Raw genomic sequence first — 17479 nt, 5'->3', positions numbered from 1 at the left:
CCTAGCTTTCCTTTCATTTCACCACCCCACCTTTCGCACGAAGAATCTCACGTAGTATCCATTATTTTCTAACTTTTTTCTCTCTCCCTCTCTCCCTTCATCGCAACGTGGTGAATTAAGAATTTCTAATGTTTTTTAAACGCTCCCGAGTGTTCAATTGGGAAACGTGTCTCTTTCGTTTGTCTAAAAAATAATAAAAGAAAAAGGAAAAAAAAAGAACAGAGAAAAAGTACAAAGGAAAAGATTAATGATTTATTAACGTTAACGAGAGAGTACATCTCATTTGTTAACGATAATGAAAAATATAAATGATGTGAAATAACAAAATTTAGTCGTCATCTAATCCAACAAGTTTTTTTCCCACTTTTAAAAATTTCTTAAGTTTTTTTTCGATCGGAGTGCAGCAACGATTAATCAGACGCAATCCTAAAACGAATTTCAAAGATCTTAGATTTTTGTTCGAAAACTACTATTAATCTTATTCCAATCGAAATATTCACAATTTATTTCGTTTTCTTTTCTTGTTTTTGTTTTTTCCTTTTTTTCTATTCGACGAGGTGATTTTGTCACTCGATTAAAAACTTTGCACTTGGTTTTGGTATCAAAACTTCTAACGATACGTATCTCGTAATTGTAATTATAATAATAATAATAATAATAGTAATAATAATAATTGTAGTAGCAGAAAACAAGGTTTGTTCAATATCGATGTTTGCACGATCATTAAATCGTAGGAGAAAATCGAAGGAAATAACGAATAACAGCAGATGGTGCCAACACATTGGTCTCTTCTTCATCTTCATCTTCTTTTTCTTTTTCTTCCTCTGCTATTTCTCTTCCTTCTTCGTTTCAATGAGCACGGAAGCAACGGTGAATATTTCATTCCATTCGCGATTGAAATGCCTTTCGCGATGCCGTGTTATATCCGGTGTTAATTTATCAACTTCCCTAACGTAGATAAGTTTTCGGTCTCACCTTTGGAATATTTCAAATCTCGCGGTATGCTCTCTCTCTCTCCGAGAACATTTCGAAATGGAATATTAATTTGAATCTTTTTTCTTTTATTTACGATTACTTCTTGTTTATTACTAATTGTTTATTACTAATTGTACGAATACGACGATGCTTTTTTGTTATCTAAATTTAATTTTATTTTTTATTATTCATGATAAATCTTTCTTAGTAAATTGCAATGAAACACAAGGATGAACGTTCTACCTTTCTAATTTTTGTTTCTTTAATTTCAAAGAATTCCACTCGTTGAAATTCATGGGGAAACAACCAACCCCTCGGTACGGCGATCGGCTCCATCTTCGATGAACTTTTACTTTTAAGATGCAGTTTTAATTATTCCAATCTCTCGGAAACTAGTAGCCGCGGATAGTAACCAGCGAGCTTAACCATTACGACGATTAATCCAACTTTATGCAAACATCAGCAGCGATCCGTACTTTTTCATTCGACCTATATATATGTATATATGTATATAGTGTCTGGAGTTACGATCGTACCTTCGTTCATGTTAGTTTTGATGTGCAGCGTAACGATGTGGTGGTGGTGGTGGTGGTGGTGGTGGTAGTAATGATTAAAAATTTTTAAAGCCTCCCAAAGGTAAGTTCGAAGAGTCTCTAATAAAGTGGTTACTTTTAACAAGGTACCTTTCATGCTCAAGCACTATACGGCACAATCTTTTTAATATATAACGAAAACTTAATGACTATTTTTTTCCTCTCCTATTTTTTTGTTTTTTGTTTTTTCTCTCAATGTAGACGAAATAAAAAATAATAGTCATTGATTTTTCCTACGCTATTTTCTCAAAGATAAATTATAAAACAAATAAGAAAATTAGTAGTTGCGTCAAATATTTAGTTTTTCGCCGATGTATTTGATATGTGCTGATATTCACCATGTAAATCTAGACATTTTTCAATTTCAGTCTTTCATGGTAACATATATAATATAAAAACTTATATCGTAAAAAAAAGAGTACAAATTTAATTTTCGTGGCATCAAAATAAAATTGCTCTTTCAATAAAATAAATTACTTTAACTGTGTGCGTTTTTCAATAAACTAATTTTTTTTTTTTTAAATACAAACATCATTTAATTAATGTCGATTGGTATTTTCTTTTTTATAACGGCACGCGAGTCTAGTTTAATTTTTTATCAACCTTTACTTTTATTTTTGATCACGAACTAGCGTTAAACTTGATTTTTGTTTCGAAAAAGAGAATTTTTCGACTGCCTCGAGTAATTATAACTCTGTCAAATTTGTAGAGTTTCGATATAAAATACGAGAAAAATGTGTACTCTTCTTTGACCGCCCACCAATCCCACCGGCTTTTAAAGGAGATGCAAACAAAACAATTTTTCTTCTTTTTAATTTTATTTCCGAATTAAAACATCCACTTGAATCTTTTAGGATACTTGAAAGTCTTCATGAAGTACTTTATCTTCCTAACCGTTGCTGCTTCATAGTTATGTAACGAAAAAAAAAAAAAGAAAAGAAAATGAAGGAAAGAAAATAAAATAAAATTCTGTTCGTTTTTCTTCTTCTTTCGACCGAGGCAAAAAAAAAGTTGAAGAAAAAGAAGGGAAACAAATTTTTGTTGTTTATACAGTTAACGTATACGAATTCGTGTCCACTCGTGGAAAAGTGGAAAAATGGAAAATTGGAAAACGTGTTCGTTTCACTGTTTGGCATTGATGCAGAATTATCATAAAACCGGAATCCGCAAAATGTCAATCTTCCACATCGATGGATCACCATATCTCTGTCTTCTTTCTATTCCACGTATATACGTGTGTGTATTCGACCGAGCACGTAAGCACGCGTGTCTGTACTAAGTCAAGCGAATGTATCCGATATTTTACGTTTCTATTCGCGAACGTCAAATAAAAATGTTTCATTCGTATTACAAAGATACCGTGGCATATAAAACTATATATATACATAATAGTTACTATACATATAATATAGAAGAGAATGAGCGAATGAGAAAACGTATGTCAATCAATGAGTTCAATCTATTATTCCGTTTTGGAAAGAGGTGTGTTTACGAGCACGAATTTACACGTATGTGTTCTGATTAATACAAATTTATGCATTAATTGATATTCCTACATATCGATAGAAATCAAATCGATGTTTGTCGGAATTAAAGTATACCTATTAATGTTGTTTACGACAAATATACATATGTACATATATTCACGCGATATCGTAATAGTTTATTATTCAAAATTACACGAAGAGAATATTTTGGAAAATTTCACTTACCGTAATACTTCACACATCACGTGTACGAGAATAAGAGAATAAAAAATACGTTAATTAAAAGATCTACGGGGATTGGTCGATGAATCTAAAAATTTCGTAAAGACACTTCGTATGTTCTTAAAGTTGATGATACGACCGAGTTTCAAAGATGCGACGCTTCCGACGTTACGAGGACGACTAACATTTAAGAGAAAGTTTATTTTGTTTATATTTCCTATCGTGACTAAGATCTTTCTGTATACATCGTAACGTTCCCACGAGAATTTGATTTTTCTCTAATAATCGATTAATGATAAAAGATGGTAAATATAAAATAAAAAATCTACGACGTACCTAATATTTTTTATATTCTTTCCTTTTTTCTTTCTTTCACGTAGAAAAATTAAACATTTTTTCAAAACAATCGAATCACTTTTTAACTATTATAATACAATTCCGATTAATTTCGAAGTATACTTATTTTTTCTTTTCCGTATCTATTCGTTAAACGTTTTTTTATTAAAAACTTGTTCACGTTCCGTTAACAATGTGCAATAATAGCGTGTGTCTTAATTCTCCGAATCGATTTAGTTCCATTAGACGAATGGACACGTTTGACTAACGATTCATTCGTTAGATGCTCGCAAGCGGAATACATTTTCCAGGTAAACACGCGAAACGTCGAACCAGATGTTCTTTTAGTTCATTGCAATCTAGTAACTATCACAGATAATAACAACTTGTCAGTTATGTTAGATGAGAATAATTTAAGATCTAACATTTCTATTTTCATTCTTTGATGACGACGAGGATCAAAATCTTCTAATCTCCTCTTGCTATCTTTTAAACTTTCCACAACACGAAATATAATCTCAGACATCGGAAACTTTCGCGATGATCGTTTTGAAAATTTCTTCAAGTACGAAGATTGTGAAATTCTCAATATCTAACTCGACTTTTTCGTCAGTATTGTTGAGAATACTAAATCGATTTAAGAAAAAATTCGAATTATTTCCCAACAAAATTATGGAGTATTTACTTGATCGTTACATTTCGAAATTTCGAATTATTTTCGAAAGGTATTTCGCGAAGTTTAATTTACGGTTTAATCAAAATCAAACAACGAATTCGCGAACAACTTCAAAAATTCTTTAAAAGATAGTTTAAGTAAATAATAATAAAAAGAAAATAAACAAGATCAACATTCTTTCCAGACAAACTCTATTCTTGAACGTTAGTATTGGCATCAGAAAAAGGATAGTTCGAGTAAGCGATAAACTGAGGTTAACGTTTCTCATGAGAAAGCACAGAAGCAAGTTTGGTGCAAACGATATGTCGATTACGACTTCTAGCATTATCGCAACCTGGGATTTATTCCTTGGATAGTATACAATCTTGTATGGAATAAAAGAGCTTTTTGATAGGAAGCTACATCTTTTACTCTTGCCAAACGTTATCGCGTAAAGTGACAACGCGTAGCTGCTTGGGTTTGGCTACAAAGAAAAGGAAGAAGAAGAAGAAGAAGAAGAAGAAAAAGTAATAGAAGTTGGGCTAGAAAAAGAAAAAGAAGAAGAAGAAAAAGTAGAAGAGAACCCAGTAGCGAAAAAGAACCGATTCCCATGAGGATTTCCACGAGTGGAATCCCCAAATGACGTAGCTTGGTCTCTCCTATCCTTCTCTTCGACAAAGGACACTCATCAAGATTCTCCTTGAAACGAAAGAAAGAATCTAACTGACCCTCAATCTTTTTCTCTCTCTCTCTCTCTCTCTCTCTTTTCGATTTTCTACCACTCGATTTTTTTATAATCCCACCCCATTCTTATTGCACCCCACACATCCCTTTGACCAATCTCACCCTCTAGTACTCGTCTTTATCGGTAATTAAGTCACATGGTACTCAAGCGTCATAGAAGCGCCGTCCTACTTGTGTAAATGTCGCTTTAAAGCGACTCCTTAGCGAGTACTCTAATGAGCATACTAACGTCGACGAACGAACAGCTTCGTTATCATCATTTCAAGGTCAACGGTTAAAGCATCTGCTTCCTTCATCTCGTTAATGTTGTCAGACCGTCTTATCTGTGTGTTCTTTCTCATTCAATGAACAAAGTAATTAACAAAGAAGGTTTCGTTCTATTTCTTTAAATTTCTTTTTTATCATTTTACATTTTTCCGTTCTTTTTCTTTGTTTTTTTTTTCGTTTTTTTCTCTTCTTTTATTAAGCTAATGTATCTCATTGAATCAATATGTATTTTACCTTTATGATTCTAATTAAGGTAATGTTTATGAAGCATTCGGTACGCATGTTAATTAATTCATGATTATTATTGAAGACGTCGTGAATAAACATGAAAGCGTACACGTACACGAAGTGTACACTTTAAAAGTATAGTAGGTAATGTATAGCACATTACAATCTATACATGTTGGCTCGTCATGAATGCTAATGAAGATGGTAAACTTTTTCGGATCTCAAAGCGAGCGCATTGGAAGAGACTTGCGCTCTTTTTGCGAGGGACACCCTCGCTTGATATTCAATATGAGCGTCACCATAAAGGAAGAGAGATACCGCAATGTAGTACCGGACCAAGAGATATCGCTATTCTGCGTGTGTATATGTGTGTGTGTGTGTGTATATGTCGAGCGTTTTACTTCTCAAAGGTACAAGCTAAAAATATCACTACGGAGATAACAAAAGATAGAACATATCCTATCTACGAGTATGCATTTAAAGAAAAATAATGTGACTAAAGGAAGATAATTTTTTTTTCTTTATTTCTTTTTTTTTTTTTTGTAAATACGTCATATATACGCGCACGTTTAAAGATTTTCACGCTGTTAACACAATTTCGCGTTTTAAATGTTTGGAATCGAGGAGAGAGAGAGATATTTTATTGGAAAATAATAATAAATAAAAGAGTATCCTACACGCGTTCTCGATTATATCGTCTGAATACCGAAAACCATTATTCATGATTATCATGGAAAAAGTAGAATAAGAATAAAAAATAGTAATAGAAAAAGATTCACTACAGCTACAGAACATGTAACGTTGATGTATGAACTGTGAGAGATAGAATTGCACTATAGACGTAAATAAAAAAAAAAAAGTCCCTTTGGAAAAAATAAATAAATTACAAGGGCTCCAGGTACTTCGTGTTATCGGAGATAAAAAGATTCATAATTACCGAATGATATTTTTGGGATAAAAATCTTGCTAATTAATTCCTATTCGTATTGTTTGCTCGTTGAGACCCATATTTTAATGTTGGTTTGTATTTCATGCTTCATGCGTCGGGTATTAACGAGACTCGTATCATTATTCGATAGAATCTATTCATCAAATGAATATATTTTGGGAAGAATAAATGAGGGTATGTTCTTGTTTTTACGTTTTTAGAAATATAGAAAAAATATTTTATTGAATTTTAGTTCACTATCTCTCTCTCTCTCTTTCTCTCTCTCTTTCTATATTTCTGTCTTTCTTTGTTCACAATACCTTTGATTTGATACTGTCTCTCTCGTCTGATCACGTTTCACTCACCGGCGCGTTCGTACTTACGAGATTTGCTATAGTATAAATATCGATGCAATGTCTGCTAGGAAATTCGACAGGAAAAAGGTTTATACTATTCACTGTTCTTGTTGGTACTGGTAGTAGTTTCAAGCCGAAAAGCAGCATCGTTATCCTGTCTGAAATCTTTCAAAGTCTTAGGAACTTCGTCGTGCTGTATCGTACAGTTCGATCGTAGTTTGCAGTCTACATTCGCTATTTACCATGTACATACTTCTACTTTCCTTTTTCGTTTCCATTTCTCGTATGTCAGGTATCGTTCCTATGGAATGTCTTTCTTTTTTTTGTTTTATTTTTTTCTTTTTCCGTGCTTCCCCGTCGCAGGCAAAAAATCATGACATTAAAAAATGTAAACGAAAGCATCGTAATAATATCTCGTTTTATTTTCTTACGAATAAAATAAGTGAAAATATGTATAAACATATATTATTTAAAATATACACTTTTTTTTGATTATTTTGAAAAAAGAATTTTTAGATGTATATAAGTGTTGAAAAAATATAAAAGAGTACACGAGATTTTGATAGAAGTGAAATAATAGGAATAAGGAAAGGAATAGGTCGACATCGACGTTGACATTTAACCGATAGAAAAACGATATTCGAAATGAATAATAATATAATTGCTTGTCAATCAATTCCAATAGGGATGCTTCAATGCATGAGCGTATTTTATTACCGTGAACTGAATATCCGATATTTAGTTGAAATATTTGCACGATTGATTTTCTTCTATCTCTGGATCAAAATCATCATCGATGAGCTATGCAAATGTTTCATTCGCAACAATATAATCAACTGGTTTATTGTTTTGTTTAAGATGATTAGTAATCAGTTTCTGTTTATTTATGAATTTCACGTTATTGTTTTATACGTTCGAATATTGAGCGACGCATCGTATTTTAAATGAAACGAGAAAGAAATTGAAGAACAAAAATAAAATTAATAAAAATTTATGATTAACAACAAAATTGTTATTCCTATCCGAAATCTTAGTAAATAATATCCCGATAAAAACTAATAAAAAAGATAGTGAAACGAAAAGTTGATCGGTTGCGGTACACGAGTTTCGTTCAAAGATCGTAATGTTTGCATTGCAAATGCATTTACTTCGTTATTCGAATACAATAGATAGACTATGTTGAAGACCATGAGGCAACCGGTGGTGCGTTTATTTCGAAATGAAAAGGGCGGAGCTTATATTTTATGTGTATTAGTGTGTCGATAGACGTATACGTTGTATTCTGAACGAAGTCGTGAAATTTGCTGCTTTTCGTTTTACGACTGCACGCAGGTTTTAACGCTTGGAACTTGGAACAGGAAACTGGAAAAGTTAGTCATCGCTTTGCTATTACTTTACTTTATACTTTCTTCTCCTTCTTACTCACTCAATGAGATATCTTGAGTCTTATAAAAGATTAACGTTTGATATACATGTAACACAAAACTTTTCTTCGATCCCAAATATAACGAGCTCTTAGGTACCTCGTTTCTTTTTTTTTTTTCTATCACGCGAATGCTGCCATACTTATGCATTTATGTATACCCAAATACAACCGTAACTTCGTTTCGAATTAATGAATAACACGAAGCAATATTCTGATGAAAAATGAAGCTACGTTGTTATCATCTCTTAAATTAACGTTTTTTTTATCCGTGCAATATGTAAAAACTACATAGTTATGCACATTTATATGCATACACCAACAACGTACACGTATTAATAATGTCATGAAACGCTAGCCGAAAGTCGAATACATTTTCTTTTCTTTTTTTCTTTATTTTTTTTTTTAAGGAAAGTATTCAAAGACTTACTATATAATAAGTTTGTACGTGTAAATCGTGAGTATGCTATAGCGATTCCGTGACATCTCTCAGCACAGACTCAAAACTCTAAAGCTGAATCGTGCCTTGGCGTTACTTTCTCATTGATTAGAAGCTCCCTTTTCGCGTGATGTTACCTCTTCACCTTCCTTCCCTTTATTTCCCTTGAAACTGGAACACCTATAGAATTTACTAACTTTTAAATTAATATTCGCGAATTGTGTACAAATTTTTTCTCCAAGCTTTTTGTAACTTTTACCAACGCTAATTTAACCCCTAAAATTTAATATTTTGAAAAGGAATTTCTACGAATTTAATTTTCTTTGAAACCAAAAAATAAAATATACTTTATTATTATAGATTATAATTGAAGATAAAAAATATTCGATGAACACTTCGATGAACACTTACTATTTAACTTTTCATAAACGTTGAAAGTAATTTTCAAATGACAAATCTTAATCACGTTACCGTAAAATTTGCACTCGTGTCCCTCTACTACTATAATCTAACTCAAAGTTGAAACAAACTCAAACAAAGGAACATCGTGTTCTATGTTGTATTTAATCCTAGGACGAAGGGTTTGTTTGTTATCACAATGACGTGAAATTGTTCTTTCTTATCGAATGAGTTTCATCAAAGTCATTTCATTAATTTCGTCGCCTAGATAAAGAGAATGAGAAGACAAATTCTACAACACACATACATACACACACACATATATCACTGAGAGGACGATCATCAAATAAGATCAAACACGATCAAACGCCTCTCAAAGTCTGCCGGCTAGCAAAATATTTGATCATCCTTTCTTCTCTTGCATCGATTCGTTTGTCGAAACGTTCAAACGAAACTTGATCCGTTCCAGTTACTTCTATTGAACCGATCACGAAATCATTGACAATGAAAATATTAAAAAAAAAGAAAAAGAGACAAAAAAAGAAATAAACCATTTGAAGTAACCAGAATGGATAAAACAGAAAGAAGATTTTCGAGAGAACTAAAATAGTCAACGAAAATGAACAAACATAATATTTCAGTATATATTTGCGTGAGCTGGTGGAATAAATTATACCACGATGTTACAATGTGCAACCACTTGCTTGGAATAATAGACGAAGGAAAATGTGAAGGAGAAAAAGAGAAATTAGAGGGGATGAAAAAAGAGAGAGGAAGAGAAAAAGAGAGTAAGAGACAAATAGATATGTATGGCGAACGAATGAAACACAGACGAGAGCAATGGCTCGAGAAACGTTTATATATACAACTTTCCCGAGAACTTCAAGCTGGAAGAAAAAATATTGCCAACTGGAATAATGTCATTTGCCACGTGCCATCTTCGAAAATAAAAGTAAAATACAAGATAGAGTTATAGAAAGATTAATATGATATTAAATTGTTATTTATGACATAGTCTTTACTTTTCTTGTTTGTTTTGTTTTTTAATTTATTTTAAAATAATTTGATAATATATATAAAAAAAAACAAGGATAAATAAAAATGGAACGAAAGATACATAGACACAGATGTAGGTATTACGAGGGTAGACGTAGATTTGATTTACTTTTCGTTTTTACTTAAGTCGATACCAGCAAACCATCTTCATGGAATGTTCAAAGAGAAATCTCAGCAAGGTCTTTTTTAGATACGGAGGAGGAATGAGGGAAGGAGAAAGGGGTAAAACGAACGACCGTTTGCATGGAAACTTTCGTATCGTCTTTCGATAGGAAAGTTGAATAAAATTCCAAACTCTTTTTCGGGGTTGGCTGATGCTGAAAAACGGAGAAAAGAGATAGGCCGATAGCTCCGAATGCTTCTTCAATGGATCACAGCCCGACGAAAGAGAAAGGAATGGAAGGGTAGAATTTTGTAGGTTGTGTCGATAGGTACTTGTATACCTACGTATACTCCAATGAATGTGCACTTGTATCTCGGCCAGATAACCGTCGAGCCGTTCTCTTTCTTTCTTTCTCTTCTTTCTCACCACTTTCATCCATCTTTGTTTATTCGCACACCATCGAAAGCTAAAAACCAACACGAATTTTTCTCACTATGTGAGAAAACGAAACTTCGTAATATATCTCGATAACGTAAAGTCAACTGACAAATGTAATCCTCGAAAATGTAGATGTACGAAAAAGTAATGATGATAGCTAGCTAGGCTAGCTGATATATAAATCTTCTTACCTCTTATTCATATTATAACATTATTCCCATGTCAAATATTTGTTATTTTTTTTTTCTTTTACTTTTTTTACAATATAATCGTGCACAAATATTCGTACAGTTTGTATTTTTTTGTTCCGAGTAATTATCGTTTCGTACAATCGAACGATATTTATTTTACGAATATCGTAAATTTTTTCAATCCGTGTGTTTAACGGGGAAGAGATAGAAAAATATAAAAATACAAAATTGTGTAACATTGATCGCATCATTAAACACTCGTCGATATAAATAATAATAAAAAAGAAAAGGAATTACGAGACTTAAAATTTGTTACCTTCTTTCTTCATTAAATCTCTTGGAGCGTGTAAGCTTTTACTTTACGTTGATTGACTTTTGAACCGTTTATCTGGTGACTCGCGTCACAGCCAACGCGTAATCGTTGAAGTAGACTATTAAACCCACTGCGTGAAACTGACGTTAAAATATCGAACGCTTGTGCACTTCCCTTCGATAATTTAAATGTCGGGAGACGAGCCCTGAGTGCCCAAGCGCTACGAGTGCAACTGTTATTATCCGAGTGCAACGATAGACCGTATTGTACGTCACTCGCACCTGTAGCCGCATTTCAGATCGATTCCCTACGTGGATGTTCTCCTATCATTACCTCGATCAACGTCAAAAGATTAAAGGACACTGATGATTACTTTTTCTTTCTATCACTTACCCTATTTTTTCTCCTCATTCAAATTGAACCTTGAACAAATTTCATAACACGTATTATCGTAATTTTATTTTTTTATTATTTTTTTAAATAAAACTAACTACGAATAAATTTCTTTTCATTGCAAATTTAATTTATCAATATAAATATCAAATTTAATTTATCGATATATATATATATATATATTTATATATGGAATCAAATTTCTACCTTTTCGTAGTAATTTATTATGAAAATGTAGAAAATGTTTCGATAATTATTCTTGATTTTCTTGTTGTCGTATAAATTTTAATCTGACGCCGGAGGAATTTAATTTGACATTTATTCTTGACGAATGAAAATTGATTATTCTAAATGATTTTTTCCAAGTAAATTGACATCGTATAAAAATTGTCACTTTACACTTTCTTTTTTATTTTTTAAAGAATTCCATAGCGAATAATCTTGTCCGTGTTTCAGACGGACAAGTACGACAATTTGCGATCGTTCTGAAAACGATCCCCCAGAGGTGTCACGTCAGCGAATATCAAGATTCCGCGTTGAACATCGAAAGCTTCGGGGGATGCGAAAACCGGTGGACGATGTCGACAGGACCAACCTGGGGGTCAAGGTTGTTCCTCGCATTCGCGACAACCACGATCGTAATCACCAATTATCAGTGCCACTGCGAGAGGACCCATCTACGCGAGAAGCTTGTTAACAGCTACCCAACGATGAGAAATATAACTCGTTTGCAAGGTGAGTTAACGACTCAACGATTATTAACGAAAAGTTATTATTTAATCTCTAGACAATTTTTGTATTCTATTTTTTTTCTTCTTTTTTTTTTATATAAATTTTATCTAAAAATCTCAATGACGAATTTTGAATTAAATTGAATCGATGATCAACGCGCGATTGGAATTAAAAATAATTGTTATAAAAAATCGAAAAATTCAACGAAACATTTAATGTTTACAATTTGAAATAAATTTTAACGAGTATCATATTAATCCTTTACCGGACAGCTGGTAGGTATACAATTGTATCGGTTAAAACGAAAACTTTTATCAACGAAACAAATGCAGATTCCACTGATGATCGATGATTAAAAAAATATTATCAGTGCATGATAACGTAAAAATACAAAAGATTAAAGCAACTTTTCAAAGAACTGATTCAACTTTGAAAAAATAGAAGGCCTTCTGGCGTAGGTTGAATAGTAGTTGATTAAATCCAGCTTGCCCATCCAAAAATGGCACGTTATTTGTCCGAAATGGAAAAGAAATCGCAACGAGCCTTGTATTCATGTATGTACAGATGATATCTAGGTTATTCGAAAGCAGGAATTTTAATATTGCTACGATAAAAATTTCGACCAGTAAAAATCTAATGGCGAAATTTGATAATATTCCTAAAAAAAAATCTGTCAGAGAAAAAAAAAGGGTGAAAATGGAATGCGATTTGTAAAGTGAGTCTGTATTTATCAAGCGAATGACTATCGGACAAAGCCTCTCATGCTAGTTTCCGACCGTTTTCCGCACAGTTGTTTGTACGAGAAAAAAAATATTGTTACAAAAAAAAAAGAAAAGAAAAAAAAGGGGGAAAAAGAAAATGAAGGGAACAGATGGCGAGCGATAATGCATGAATGAGAATTTTCAATATTTGCTCACTTGCTCGAATTCTTTTCCCCTACCTTCTCTTATGTCTTTCGCATGATGTCCTATGTCTAGCATTTTGTTTTGTTATTTATCTCTTCTTTCTTTTATATTTTTTATCTACTTTTCTTTTTTTTTTTATATTCAATTGTTTCAATTTTTATATTATAAATATGTAACTAATATCAATGATATAATTATTAAAGAAATTATTTATTTATCTAACCCACAGTTATGTTCACCGTTACACCTTTTCTCTCCGTTCATATTTTTACCCAAATTTTAGACCTCATTTTCAAATGGTTACAAAATTTAATTACAACTCACCTAGATATACATTTATCCTGGTGTAGAAAAGATAACACGTATGCAACGTAAACCAGTTTCTTACAATTTTGGTAATTCCATTGAAATATTCAATTTATAATTCTCAAATTGTTCTGACGATTAGAAAAATTTCAACAAAATTTCGGCCGAATATCTATTTTCCCTAGATGCAGGAATGAAAACACGTATGCAACCTAAGACTTGTTCTTCCAATATTTATTTTCTATTATCATCTAAACGTTTATCTTAATTCCTTTGAATTGATTAAAGGATTAGATAATTTTAATCTAAATTCTACACGGATATTTATTTTCTGTCGATGCAGAGGAAGGAAAACACGTATCAAATCCTACTACTTTTTCTTCCAATATTTTGTTTCTATTATCATCTAAACGTTTACCTTAATTCCTTTGAATTGGTTAAAGGGTTAGATAATTTTAATCAAAATTCTACTCGATATCTATTTTCCCTTGGTGGTATAAAGGAAAACGCGTGGGACCGAGACCACCTTTTCCATTCTAATATAATAAACGGCGCGCGAAGTCGAAGTGCAAGGAGGTGCGCACCGCTTTAATTACTCGCTCTGGAGTTGATCACTATACGTGGCTAATCCGAGTTACCGACCCAAACCTGCCGGTGATTCGTCTGGCGCAAAAGTTGCACGGAACTTTCTCTTCTCTCTCTCTCTCTCACACACACACAAACACACATACACACCAATGCTTCTATCTCTTTCTGTCTCTATCTCTTTCTTTCTATTTTTCTCTCTCTCGCCAAAATTCCCGTCCAACCAGCATCCCCCCCTTCCTCAGTACACCTAACGATCCATACTTTCTGCACACATAAGCTCGAGCTAGCCAGCTAAACTTTCGCTTCTAGGCTGAATTTTATGACCGAACCCCCATTGCGGCCATCCTTCTCTAACACACCGTACGAATTTTATATTCTGTCTCTCTTTCGTTCTTTCTCTCTCTTTTTTATTTATAATTCAATGAATAATCCCAACACCGAATCGTTCGATCTATGCGAAAAGATTTGAGAAAATAAATAAAAAAAGATCAGTTGGTCAGCTTCAATATGTTTTCTATTTACCGTATTTATTATTCCTTATAACATCGATCAATACATTCATTTAACATCGGTCTTTTATTTATGTTTTTCTTTTCTTACTTTTATAAAAAGTTGTCGAAAATGGTGCTCCCTATCACCGAATAATAGGTTACATTCCGATAACAGGGAACGATTTTGATATTCTTCCATTCAAAAAAGCATCTAGAAAATAATTCATTCCGATAATGCGGATTCATTTCACGCTTAACGGACGGATGTCATCGAGTATGCTGTAATTTTCAACGAATCGGGACGATTCTCTATTATGGGGATATATGCAGAACGGTGATTTACGTTTATCTGTCCGTGTGATTTATTTGAACGTCGCATTTATGTTCACCCCATCCTGTATAGGGTGCGTTCATTGAAATATTAGGGATGAACTTAGTGACCGATCGATTGGTTGGTAATTTTATCGATTTTAAAAATAAGGATCACGAAAATGTAGATTTACTAATATTCGATATTTCGTATCAAACTGGCAAGGTTGTTAGCATTCGTGGAAATATTTTTGGAACACCCTATATGTTGTGCACACAGTCACGAACGTTAGCGATCGTTTGGTTATCGATGTTCGTAGTGGGGTGGTAAACGCATGGATATAGTATTCATATATATATCTCTATGTATGTGTACACGTATGTTCCTATAAATTTAACACAACCTAATATATCATGTGAGCTGATTACGTTTGTAGAAATTTAACTTTTAGCGACACAAATTTTCAACGTCGTCGTCGTCGTAGTCGTCGTCGTGACTGTACCAACGATAAAAATCGTCGCGTGATTTTAAAATGCATTTACTTCCTTTTTATACGACGAATAAAAAATGCAAGTGTGCAAAAAAAAAACTCTTACGTTTTCCTGCCTCGTCCTGGACACTCTAACGATAGAAACGTACATTCGTTCTTGTTGTGTTGTTGTTGTTGTTGTTGTTGTTGTTGCTACTGCTGTTACTGCATTTCCCTCGAGGTAACGTGTCCCATATTACCAACCGTTAATTGCATCGAAAGTGTAAATTGCATGGCGTACCCACCGTCGTATCGTCCAGTCGAATTTAGAACAGATAGAAAGAATCTTCTATCAAACTCCAATTATGAGAGTTTGCGTCGAAAGCCGTATATTCGTAGATAATATTGAGATGATCTACAAAATAAGACGTTATTCTTTTCTTTTTTTTCGTTAAAAAAATGTATGCATGATCGATACGAAAAAAATGGAGAATAATTTTCTTTCAAACAATGCTATAATATTTAAGGCGGTAAGATAAACTGTTTGGATAAATATCTAAATAATATACGAAATTCTTTTTCTTTTTTTATCGACGAATCGAAACACTTGGACACGTAATTCGTGAGAAAATATTCCGACGAGTGCACTTACGTGTTATCGCTTGAATCCCGTTTAAATCTATTGCCACATTATGCCGCAAATGTAGGGTCTTTCTGTTTTATTATCAGAACCGAGTAGTTCCTCTAAATCCTCATGAAATTTTGACGAGACGATTAGATTTGAAAAAAAAGAAAAAAAAGAAGTTTTGCAACGACACGTTTTAAAAAAGAAATGTTCTCAAATTAACATAAAATTGTTATATCCTAATATTATCAACTTCTTACTAGTCATTAAATAATATCAAAACAGCTTGTACGATTTATACAGATTAACATATCTAACAAACACTTTAAACGTGTTTAAAACGTTCGAGAGTTTCCAATGATTTTCTCCCAACATCAACGATCCTGATTAATCAAATTGTCTCTCGAAACGAGGATTATAGTTTTCCAACTATGCAATGAAGTAATGAATTGGATTATTGAACGATCCATAAGTTTCATCATTGACGCGAAAGTGATCGGCTCGAAATTATGGAAAGCCAGTGTGTACCAATAGAAATTGTGATTCAACATTATACGAATTATTCGATTAAAAGAAAAACAGATAATATATCGATCGATCAAAACCATCCTGTCGGTTGTCGATTGGACTCTGTTTACAAAGAAAACTGTCGATCTAATATAAAAAAAGATAAAGAAATTTTATCATTATCTGTCGTTCGGTCCAAAGATTTCGATCTTATGGTCAACGTATTTCTATGAATGTGTGAATGAAATCAACCGAATGTTATTGTATTATATCTAATAATTTCACAACGACAAAATGATCGCTATTCTTCAACGAGTCGAGAAAATCAGTACGCTGGAGGTGGTTCCTTTTCTTTATGGTTCACCTAAACGAGGTCGTGACGAAAGCATTATTCAGCGACTAACCTAGATTTTTAATTTCATTTTCGAAATTCTACGTATACTGAAGTTTGTTAGCGTGACATTTATTACGTAGAATCTTTTAATTTTAGTAAGTACATCAATTTAATAATAACAAAATAAAATTTTACCGAAAATATGTACTTTAATAATTTTGAGGAAAATGATAATACTCGTTTAAGAATACACTTTTATGTATTTTCATATAGGCACGTCTATGTTATACGTTAAGAAAATGATTTTCGTAGAGCAGCAAATTGAAAAGACATCGTTTGACAAGCAAATAAATGTTTTCGCTCAATTTAAATTTATCGACTCTGACTTTGACAAGGTAATTGGTGGTTATATACGACTTTAAGCATTTGACGAGTCTATCGAGATCGGATATCGGATCGGTTATCGATTCAGTTAAATGCGTAACAGTTTATGATGAAATGCACAAGGATACCTAAGTACTGTAAACTTGAAATAAAAAATATTTGATTGTTTAATAAAAAAAATTCCAAGATATGAAAATTTCAAAATAAACTTAATCATATATATTATATTATACGTTGAAATAATACAATCGTATAAATCGATATAAATCGAACGTACATACG

General features: G+C 32.7%; 1 protein-coding gene across 2 annotated transcripts in view; it reads left to right on the top strand.

The window, feature by feature from the left end:
* The window catches only part of LOC122523144 (zwei Ig domain protein zig-8-like), a 44379-nt gene that overhangs the window by 10681 nt on the left and 16219 nt on the right, over nt 1–17479 (top strand). For both annotated transcript variants that reach the window (XM_043644760.1, XM_043644759.1), the window contains exon 3: nt 12003–12281. In XM_043644760.1, the coding sequence (XP_043500695.1) occupies nt 12003–12281 (279 nt within the window). The remainder of the gene's footprint in view (nt 1–12002; nt 12282–17479) is intronic.

The sequence above is a fragment of the Polistes fuscatus genome, unplaced genomic scaffold (assembly GCF_010416935.1).
Source record: "Polistes fuscatus isolate 324 unplaced genomic scaffold, CU_Pfus_HIC Scaffold6, whole genome shotgun sequence".
In the NCBI taxonomy this organism is placed as follows: Eukaryota; Metazoa; Arthropoda; class Insecta; order Hymenoptera; family Vespidae; genus Polistes; species Polistes fuscatus.
This window is presented reverse-complemented; position numbering and strand designations above follow the sequence as displayed.